This window comes from Cuculus canorus, chromosome 2, assembly GCF_017976375.1.
Source record: "Cuculus canorus isolate bCucCan1 chromosome 2, bCucCan1.pri, whole genome shotgun sequence".
Lineage (NCBI taxonomy): Eukaryota > Metazoa > Chordata > Aves > Cuculiformes > Cuculidae > Cuculus > Cuculus canorus.
In genome coordinates this window covers 124,728,788-124,740,107 of record NC_071402.1, presented here as the reverse complement: position 1 = coordinate 124,740,107, position 11,320 = coordinate 124,728,788, and the positions used below count along the sequence as shown (strand labels likewise).

Sequence of the window (11,320 nt, the reverse complement as noted above, 5' to 3'; positions counted from 1 at the left end):
TGGTAGCATTCACCACCCCTGAAGAAGGATGACTTTGGTACAGCCAAGTATCTAATAATATCCCTGTAAATTTTGATCAGTTGTGTTTCTTCTCTGATTCCCTGAAGAATGTCCCTATGTACTACATCTCATGGTCTGCCTGGCTATTTTCTGCTACTCTTTCAAGCCCAACACTTCCAAGAGAAACGCAACTCCTTAGGAAATGCTCAACTCCTGGTTCCAAAATTACATCCAGGGTCTTTCTCTTCTAGAAATATTTAATAGCAAGAGACATCTAAACAAACTTTCTATTTTCAATTTCATTCCTGAGTCATCAGTGGTCTTGGCATTTATCTTTATATTTTAGCAACTCACAGCACTTCTTCACTGTCTCTGATCACCTTACCTGGTTGTGCATCCCCAGTGCAGAAGAACTGGGGTGTAAACACTGAGTCAATAGTTAATAGTAAAACTTGTACGAGCATCACCGAGTTTAGGATTTAAGAGTAAGCCTTTTTCCTCTTGTGCTTCCAGCAGGCTTCTTGCCATCTCTTAGGGCATTCCGCAAACAAATTGATGTCTCAATCATTTGGAATTATGTTCTTTTGTTCTACTCTCCTGCACAAAAATACGCTATTACATTTCTGTGTTTTCCCAGGTATTTTTCCTAAAGAAAAATAGCTCTATAGATGTCTTGCCATTTAATTTCCATTCTAATCCTTTGATCTTTACAGTAGTGTTTATTCCATGCTTGTGCTGAGTGTCATTGGATCTTCTGGCAAGAGCAGTGTTGGTTTTCTCTCCTGACATTAGCTATTTATCTTTGCTACTAAAACAATACTTGAGACTATTTAGAATTACAGCCTCAGAAAAACAAGTTCTCTCTTTTTCCTTGATGCGCCTATATTTCCTAAAGGTGTTTCTAGTCAACCTTGCTACAGTCGAATGATTTTTAGTGGTGCTGTTTGCTTAAAGGTCCTTGGTAATCTGTGCTGGATATTGAAGTGCATACATCTTTTTCTAGCAGCAGAGAAAATGGATAGCTGTTTTATTCCCCATTCTGACCGTTCTTCAGGCTCTGATATGTCCATTCCAGACATATGACTGGGGATGATGGGTATTCTGTGTTGGTTCATATGGTGGTTATTCAGATAGAATTCCCTTGAATTTAAAGGTGGGCTTTTATTGACACAGAAGGATGAGATTTAATTTCTATGCTTCCCTGTTATTAGCTTATATAGACCCCATCCACACATGCTTTCTTGTAATTTATTTTTGGGGACTTAAGAGACTTCTATGATGACAAATATATGAGGAATTTACTTTTATTTATGCTCTTGTGAATGCAATACATCACTTTCACAAGAAGGAATTATTCACTGTATTATTCTGTATCAGGTAAGTCTGAATTGGAATTTCTTGTTTATGTACACAACATGTTCATTTGGTTGCTAGTGTTACTATAAGCTGAAGTTCAGCTGTATGTGAATACATATCTTATTTATAACTTCGTTTAATAAGTAAGAAAATCCTCTCCTTGGAGCTTTCGCTGCCTTTCATGTATCTTGTAGTTCAGAAACCTTTTCAATTTGCTCATTTTGAATATTACATTGCAAATATAGCTGGTTTTGGAGCAGTGAGTGTGTTGCTTGACCTGTGAGAGGAGGGGGAGGAGAAGAGGAAATCAGGGTTCATGGCACGTAGCATGTCTGTTGTCCTACTTCTCGATTTTATGTCGCTTTCATATGTAATTTCTTTTTTTTTTTCATGCTACTATGCTGAAGTTTGGAGACAAACTCAATGCAGTGCAAAATAAAACACATGACTTGCAAACATTTATCTGTATTATTTTCTTGCTTTATAATTCAACATTAGTGAATGTCTCCCTTTCAGAAGTGAAGATATTTGAATGTTTCTCCTTTTCAACCAAAGAACAAAATGTGCAAAAGAAACTTGCAAAAGTAATAAGGAAATAATTCAGGAAGAGACAAAGTTAAAACGGATGTGTTTTTTAATGTCAAATATGGCATGTGCTTAGAAAATCCAATCTGGAACTCACCTATGAACAAGCACAAGTTTTGTAAATGTTTTTCTAGGAGTAACTAGGAGAGGCATTAATACCCGAGTCTCTAGTCTCCAAAAAATTTGCAAACTACTCCAAGTATTTTGCTGTAATTTTTTTCCAGTGTAGTCACTCATTGGACCCTGCTACATTTTAATGATTGATTACAGACACAGGATGAAATGTTGGCCTCAATGAATCCGTGGGAGTTTTCCTATTGACTTCAGTGAAGCCAGGATTTTACCCCTGGATTAACAGCAGCAAAATGCAAAAAACTTGATTTTGTACTTCAGCTAAAATAAAATCCATAACACATTCTGTGTTTCAAGAATGAAATCAAAGCTATAGCCTTTCTAAAAATGACTTTTGTATCCATAAGCTTTTGGTTAAACTAATGTTTTTGCTCTTGTTGGAATAAAAGTAATAAAAAGTCAAACTGCTGATGTTTTGCTATGTGTATCTAATATTATAATAGTAGTTCATCCTAAATTAAAAAATCAGAAGTTAAAGGTTTTTTTTCAAACACTAGTAACACAATCTTTATGTCACATGTAGAAGTACCATGTAAATTATACAGTCATGATGTCCACAGTAAGTTCTTAGTGGCAGATGAAGTTTAGTAGCGCAGACAGATTTTTGTTTAACGTGATTTTTAGTAAATTTTTTTCTAAAAAAAATATTTTAACCCCTGGGTCACTACACCTTTTTATTTCTCCCTCATAGACCTGCTCTTTGCACATGTCTAAACCAAATGACACAAACAAGTTATTATCTTTCTTTACATTTTTTCTTTATTTTTCCTTGTTTGTGTGAAATGCTGGCAGTGCTTCATGGTAGCAAGCACTGTACTTCTGCTGTACTGTCACAATTATGAACTTTGCAACTGCATGGGAACTGCTGGAGTTATTTGTCTTCATCTCTCTAGGATTTTCAGCCAGAACATAAGGCGGAAATTTGACTCTCCCTGACCCCATGCTTTTTAAACACAAATACAACTGTTATGTTATTCCAGCCAATTAATAATCAGAGATGTGATCAAATGAGGCAGATTAGAATATATAGAAGAAATTGCGCTTTTTTTTTCTGGTTTCTAAATTAGACTCTTAAAAACATATAAAAATCATCTCTTTCACCTCTTATTTTTCATTCTGCTCCTAAGACTAAAAAACCCACCCCCTAGACAACAAAAAAAAGAGACTCTAAAGCCCAGTAAACTGATATAAACCTACATATGACTGGAGATGTACTATCAAAAATTCATGTATCAAATCAGTTTTCTATATTCATTCACTAAGCAATTAAATTATAACTAGGAGTATTCCAACAAGCATAACACCAAAAAGCGTAAATTAAACATAAAAAAATTAATGTAGGGGCTCTATAGGGGAATAATAATACGAATGATTTTGTGACCTCATCCCAAAAAAGCATGAAATAATGGTGTCTGAGTATGGAGGAAACAAACTGTTCTTCGAATTGTTGTGGATGTAGAAGAAAGTATAGTCTCTCTTTTTTATCTTCCTGGAATGGACCACATGGCACACAGCTACAGCGAAGAGATAATTCAGCAGAAAGGGACAACTTTCCATGACCAACCCTCTGTGGAGGACAACCGTTCGTGGGACAGCTCTATGCAAGAAAACTCTACATGGGGAAGGTTAGGATTAGAGTTGCAATTAAAATTTGAGGCTCCCTGTGTAGAGTCGCCACTGTGGAGAGCTGGCCAGAGAGTTATTCTAGACCTTTCTTTGGGTATCTGAGATCGGATCAGCATGGAGAACCATTGTGGACCCGTTTGTGCACAAAAAGTAAGGAGTTAAATGACATTGCGTGTCAGAGCCAAAAGAACATGTATGCTCAGCATGGGCATCAAGAACAAATGTACGCTGAGATCTGAAGAAAAAGAGGTTGGACAAACACAGTGTGCTTCCCGATATACTGGCATCCCTTATAAGCAGCAGAAGAAAAACGATGAAAAAAAGAGATGACGCTTCATCTTGCAGTTCTGGGCCTTGCATGTGTCTTGGCTGTTCTCACTGAACTAAGGACGCCAGCATACACCTTCTTGCATGGATTAGCTTCCTTCAAGGTCTTATCTGTCGGAAGGACTGTGCCTCTCTGTTCTCTTGCCTGTTCTTTTTATATGGCACAAGCATAACCCATGGCCCCCTTTAAGTTTACCAAGAGTAAGGCGAAACATGGAGTAAGACTGATTTTGGGTAACTTGGGAAGAGCTAAAAGCCATCATTTAAAGTGCTTCTTAAAGATCAGCTAGAAGTACCCAATCAACACATCTAAGACATTGATTAAAAGAGTGTTTGTTTAGAAAGAGCCTCCTTCTACCACCACCTCTATCACTTCTCAGTAGATATGAATGCAAGTTTTGTCCTACATACACTCAGGAGTTTAGGTCAGACAGGGGAGCTTGGCCTTAAGTGATTTGATACTTCACAGGTAACCTTCCAGGAAACAGAAAAACAAATGGCAACATTTCTGGGCTGTGGGTTCTGCAGCACAGTTGTGGTGAAATGCAAACACCTCCTGTTTGTCTCACCCAGATTTGAGTCACCTTGCCTTTGCAGGCAAACACTGTCAAAGAGAACATGAACCCGTTATTAGATCCATCCTCAGTGTCACACAGTATTTGTAGGCGCACCAGTGTCTAGGACATCATTCAGAAATGGGAGAGAATTAACATTTCAATTTGATGTCATAAAAACCAAGAGATACTACTAGGCATCTTTATTTCCAGATAACATGTGGCGACTAATATTATTATGGGACCAAACACGTCCCAATACTATAGACACACACAGAAAAAACAGGGCCCTTTAGCCTTCTTCTATCACAAAGCAATTCTTTGCATTGCAAGAGCTCCTGCTGAGACCCGGCTCCCTTCATTTTATGTCACCTGCTTAAGACAGACAAATGACGTTAGGTAATGATGACACCATCAGATGAATAGGTGAGGAGATGTATGTGGAGCAAAGACACACAGATATGACTTGCTTGGTATCCCACGGAACTGCTTCACCTGCCTGTGGTGCACACTTCCCTTTCCTCTCCAGCCCACTGGAGAAATTACATGTTTGAGAGGAAACATGGCTTATCATTTATATTTCAGCTAAAAGATGGGGTTTTTTTAATGTTGAATACTACTTACCTTCTGGTTCACTCTACTTATTCTCCAATTTCTGTCTCAGCTGTAAGACTAATCTGGTACTTCCTAGCGAGTCCCCAAAACCATAGAGAGTACTTGGTTCCCTTTTCAGTCTGCTACTAAAATAAGTAGAGATGAGAACCAGAGAGAGATGTAATATTAAGAAATCAAGTGTTGAATAAAAACACCAGATTTGCATTTCTTCAAGATATTACTAGGATTATCACATATTAACCAACATAATTCGTACCCCTCCTTAAATGCATTTTACCATGACCATGCATTAAAGCTTATGTTAAAGTCTAGAAACCCCTTATCATTTTATTTCTAAGGCTTAACTTCTGTGTGAGTAGTTTAGGTCTCTACTAAGGAGAACACAGCACTGAAAGACTTTTTTTTTTTTTTTTTACTTTTTGCAGGTAGTTTGTGATAAATGTGGAGAGCTGAAGTGTTTAGTAGCGTGTAAGGAGGTAAATAAATTACTGTTTGATTAGACTAAAAGATATTGCTGAAAAGTACTTGTAACAAGATAATTGCAAGAGCCAAAGTTGAGAGCAACACTCAACGCTGGCAGCAGCTTAGTTAAACATGTGGTTAATGATGTTATAGGAAGACTGGGTATGTAAAATATTCAGCTGTGCCAGCAGTAAATATTAATTTTATGTGACAGCAGCAGTGTCTTATTGAGACTGATATTTGACATACAAAACTCAGACAATTATTTTAATATCTTTACTTCCAATGATTTTAATGATATGACAAAGATTTTAGGTGTTTGCTGAAACAGCACTCCTGTCATTTACTATCAATCAAATAAAATGTCATTTTTAACCCATTTAACTGCAAAAGTCTGAGTAGTTTTCATATCAAGCTACTGCTGCAAAGAATATGTTCTTATTTTAGTGTTTTATAATTGAAGAATAAAAATGACAAAGATCTATCTGGGAAACATTTTTTAGAACATACAATACAGAAAAGTATTTAGGTAGGGGTTTTGCCATCAGAAGAAAGCAATTTTATAAAAGCCTGAGTATAGAAACAGAAAAGCAGCACATGACTTTCTACCTTTAAACTAGTTATGAAACAACTTTACAGATAAAGCAGGTAGTGCCTCATGTGGTTGATTGCTTAGTACTTTTCATTGTAAGTTTCTTCAATCACCCTAAAATCTTGCCAAGTTTTGAAACATTCAGGATAGAGTTTTCCATGCCAGGTGCCTGCCCTAGGCAAGAGTATTCTGGAAAGCTGCTTCCAAAAGTCAGTCATTCCAGAAACAATATTCCAGAAAAGGTAAGTTTCCTTGCCTACCATTATCGCAGATCTCACAAGGCTTTTCTTTGCTGGGAACATCTAGTGCTTTTGAAGCAGGAACTTGAATGATTCTCTCCATGTCACAGGGCGTGCCTTTGATTCGCCTCTAAGATTTGCCCAAATTTGTCCCCCATATAGAGCATGCTCTCAAGTTACGGCTTGTCAGCTGAACTGTGGTAACTGACTTTGCATACAGAATAGAACATACTAGTCTAAACCACCTTTAACGAGAGTTCATATGAAAGAGTTGTTCTTCACAGTGACAACATGCAGCAGACACTAGACCAGCCAAAAAGCAGTAACTGTGCAGGCAGGGGAATTCCTCTTGTCCTATCATCACCCTGCAGTCTGCATCACGAAAGAATGCGGCAATTATATTTTCTCAATATCTCTTCTCTGGTCAGTGTTGTCAGGCACTTTCTCCTCCATGAGCTGCTCACAAACGAGGCACTGAAGTGAATGTAGAATAAAACAAAGCCGCATCTCTCAGCGCTCCTTCTCACCTCCCCATCAGAGATCAGAGTAGTTGCCTTAAGATGGAGAGAAGGTTGGTAACATGCAAGAGGAAAGCAGAAATAGGTAAGGAAAGAGCTGGAAGTGGGAGGAAATCAACAGGAGCTGAGGGAGACGAGCGAAGCAGAAGTCAGGCATGGGGGGAAGCAATGATATGTGACGTGTATTGCAGCAGATTTAAACGCGAGAGGAACTGCTGACTTTATTCTGTACTCATTCCTCACCAGTGCTACAGCTCATTTCAAGAGTCAAGAGTCTTCCTTCGGGACTTAAGACTCATTTCAGGAGTCCAGAAACTCTGCTCTGCTGTCAGTGAAAACCAATGTAACCACCTATCAAAGCATTTGTCACCACCCTCCCAGTGGCAAAAACACACAAACCGCTGCTGCAAGCTGCCTGTCTCTTCAAGGGGTAGAGTTCTGTCCAAATAGGTAGGTGGCGTGTAGAGTTACTGATTTGACTAATGTGGCGGTCTTGCTCATCATGCTTTTAGGATGTCTTTTTGCACAACACTCTGCACAGGGCAGAAGGACATGCAGAATATTCAAGTCAGGAACTCTAAACAAAATTTATTAAACTGAAGCACAGTGCACACGCAAAACGGATCCAGTTATTTACTTGCTATTATCTGAGTACAAGTCACACAGAGTCTACAATATCATTCATGAGAAAGCATCACTACTAGGCTGATAGCATAAAACTATAGCAAATACTTCACCTAGCATTTGTTTGCATTTATCTATGTCAAATTTGCCATAACTGATTCTTACTACATAGGTACCTGGGGCATTTGGGCCCTGCCACTCTTGGCTGGAATCTGAATTCTCTATTGCCAGTTCCAGTTTGGTCTCATTGAGAAACCCGGAGGAAAAAAAAGCTGTGCCTACCCCAGAAAGCCCATCTATCAGCCACAATCCTGGCCGTGCTTCCGTAAGAAGAGCGAGTATATAAATTGTATGATGAAATCTCAATGAGAGACGCAGAGCTGCTTCCCGCACTTAAATCTTTTTTTTGTCATGGCCTTAAAAAACTGCAGTGTTTCTGTATTTTAAAATCCTTCCTGTGTGACAGAAGTAACTGCAATTATTAGTTTAGTCATCGCTGTAGTTTATAATTTTAGGAGGTTTAGCAGTAAGGCAGTTTCCAAGGATAATACCTGACAAAAAGAAGGCTTACAGTGACAGCATCACTGAGCCTTATCCTAAGTAGTTAAATGAGTTCAAAACCTATCATCAGTCACTGATAGGATCTGCTTCTATCTGCTTCTATCCTGCAGAAAGTGCCAGTGAATTGTTAAAAGCTGAGGATGAGTATTAGATAGCCTAATATAAGCCAGTGAAAGAACAGTATTATTAGGAGTAAAGCACTGAATTATTGCCATTTATAAAGTAGTTCCTGATTTTGGCAATACATGTTAGATTACTCTCTCCCCTGTTAATTGAGCATTGGAGAAAAAGCAGACCAAGTAATACGTTGAAGATTCTAAGACCCAACCTTGAAACACTGAGGTTTCGTCACAAAGCCATTCTAGGCTTAGGTGCTAAAACACTGCATAGAAATTAAGTCATACCTCTTGGCATGAATCAGCAGCTAAATCCAGTTAATTATCCTGTGTATCTTTGGTAAGAATACCTCCTGGATAACTGCTTAGGTGCTAGAGGAACCTCCAGACCAATGTGCTAGAGGGACTGCTGAGAAGCATTGGGCCGAGACTGAGGAAATGATCTTAATACAAGAAAACCCAGAAAAGAAGACACCGAATTAGTTACAGGATAGAACAATAAACTTGCCACTGGACATTGTCTCAGAGAATTACAGACACCCTGTAAACCAAATGCAGAATGTTAATTGTTGAAAAAGTGGTGAAATCTCTGATTTTATCAGTTAACACTCTTATCATCACCTGCCACAGCACCCCTGGGTCTGCCCCACCACCCGAGCCCTGCTGGCAGGACATGCGTGGACCAGGCACACCTGAGCAGGCAGACACCAGTGGACCAGGCACACCTTAGCAGGTGGGCTCAAATAGACCAGGCACACCTGAAGCCAGTGGGCTCAAATAGACCAGGCACACCTGAAGCAGGTGGGCACATGTGGACCAGGCACATCTAAAAAGGTGGACACGCGTGGAACAGGCACACCTGAAGCAGGTGGGCACAGGTGGACCAGGCATACCCAAAGCAGAGGAGCACACAGGGACCACCCAAGTGGGTGGGCACATGTAGACCAGGCACACCTGAAGGAGGTGGGCAGGAATGGACCAGGCACACCTAAGCAGGTGGGCATGAGTGGGCCAGGTGCACCTAAGCAGGCAGACATGCATGGACCAGGCACACCTGGAGCAGATGGGCACACGTGGACCAGGCACACCTGAAGCGGGTGGAGATGCATCCTCACAGGGCTCCTTCTCGGACACTGCGTTATTTATTAACCACGTCCTAGGTAAAAAAAACTCAAACCAACGAGTCTGGGGCTGCAGGACCGAGTCTCAGCCGAGCGCGGCTCGGGAGGAGCGCGCCGGGACTGGCAGCGCCCGCACAGCTCCATCCCCGAAGGCTCGGGGACCCGCACACCGGGATCACCCCCCCGCACCTCCAGCTCCGCACCCCGCGGCCGGTTGGGGGGGGGGGGGGGCGGGACATTGTTTCCAGGCTGATTCAGCGCCGCCCCGCGGTGCCGGGGGCCGGGTCCGAGGAAGCGCCGCCCCGGCCCCCTCCCCTTCACCCCGCCGCCCCCCCCGTCCCCTCCGCCCGGCACGGACCGCAATGATTTAGAAGTTCAGGAATCCCACGTGACGTCACGGAGGGTGATGTAATGCTTCTCTAAATAGAACGTATTGTAACCGTCCCTCAGTCCAACGTGGTTCCTCCGGCCGCGCTGCCGGTCCCGTCCCCGCCGCGCCGGGCGGTAAGTTCCTAAAAATCCGGGGCTGCCCCCGCGGAGGCGTCCGGCGCGTTCGCAGCGCACCCGCAGCGCGGGGAGCGGCTGGGCCAGGGGCAGCCCCCGCGCCTCTCCCTGCCGCCACCGCATCTGCTCCCGAGGCGGCAGCGACGGTCCCTGCCGCTGCCCGGGATCCCGGGGCGGTGCGGGGAGAGGGTCGGGCAAGGCGGTGCGGTGCGGGGCAGCCGTCCGGGCTCTTCTCCCGCACCTCGCGGAGTTCGGGAAAGTCGCTGCGCGGCGCTTCCCGGAGATGGGAGAGAGGGGGATAGGATGGGATGGGGCGGCCGCTTCGGGGTGCGGGCACGGACCCCGCTCCGTGCCGCGGGCAGGGACCCCGTTCGGTGCGGGCAGGCACCCTGCTCCGTGCCGTTCTGGGGTGCGGGCAGGCACCTTGCTTCGTGCTGCCATGGGGTGCAGGCAGAGACCCCGGCTCGGTGCGGGCAGGCGCCCCGCTCTGAGCTGTCCTAGGGTGCAGGCAGGGACCCCGCTCCGGGCTGCCCCGGGGTGCGGGCAGGCTCCGAGCTGCTCCGCGGCGCAGGCAGGCACCCCGCTCCGTGCCGCTCCGGGATGCGGGCAGGCTCCCTGCTCCGCTCTATCCCGGGTGCGATGGAGACCCCGCTCCGCGCAGCTCCCGTTGGAGGAGCCGCGGTCTCCCCGCCGCCGCGGCCCCCGGCAGTGACAGCTCGCTGGAGCGCTGCCCCGCCGCCCCTAAACTTCTGTACAAGTTTGCCGGCGGCGCTGGAGCCTCGGCAGCGGAGCGGGGCGCGGCGCTTCCCCCGTGTGGGCCGGTGCGGAGCTGATGCTCGAGGTCCCCGCTCTCCGTTTTCAGCCCCACGGCTCCTCTCCCCGGCTCCGCGCCCCCTCCCCGCCACTGTCCTCTCTTACAGGGGTCTCTCTCTCCCCAGCGAAGTTTTCGGGACCATTAAGAGCTTCGGGAGTGTAAGGGGGATACTTGCTAAACTCCTGCTCCTCTCTTATTTATGTCCAAGCATGGTGAGTGATCCTTCGTCTCCAGGGCTTCATGTATGCTTTACAGTCGGAGAGAGAGAGAGGTCGTTCAAAGATGCGGGTCGGAATAAAGGAAAAAATGAAATGTCCGTGTGTTGGGGTTGTTTGTTTTATTTATTTATTTTTTTTAAAAAAAATTCAGAACGATATTAGGAATCTTGCAAGCAGCGAGATTAGAAGCTTTCCATAGATTGTCAGTAAGAAAGAGTGTTTAGCGAGATGAAATTAAAGCCTGAACGGAAGGAGGCTAATTACTGCGACGCATCTTGCTCGGGTTTTCCCTGAGACCGTGCGGTTGGCAGCGCGATCCCCGCGCTGGTTCGCACCAACCTTTCCTTCGGCCGTTC

At 44.0% G+C, this 11,320-nt stretch overlaps 1 protein-coding gene across 7 annotated transcripts in view; it reads left to right on the top strand.

Moving 5' to 3' along the window:
* Window positions 1-9,815: 9,815 nt before the first annotated feature.
* Window positions 9,816-11,320, top strand: part of CREB5 (cAMP responsive element binding protein 5) — a 258,138-nt gene continuing 256,633 nt past the window's right edge. Inside the window, exon 1 of one of the 7 annotated variants that reach the window (XM_054060285.1) lies at window positions 9,816-9,932. Coding sequence is in view for 2 of the 7 variants with exons in the window: in XM_054060284.1 (XP_053916259.1) it covers window positions 10,956-10,958 (3 nt within the window). In the remaining 5 variants the exon portion in view is untranslated. Of the gene's footprint in view, window positions 9,933-10,784; window positions 10,959-11,320 lie in introns of those variants that run through there. The other 6 variants (XM_054060290.1, XM_054060291.1, XM_054060288.1 and 3 more) reach the window with 6 other exon arrangements.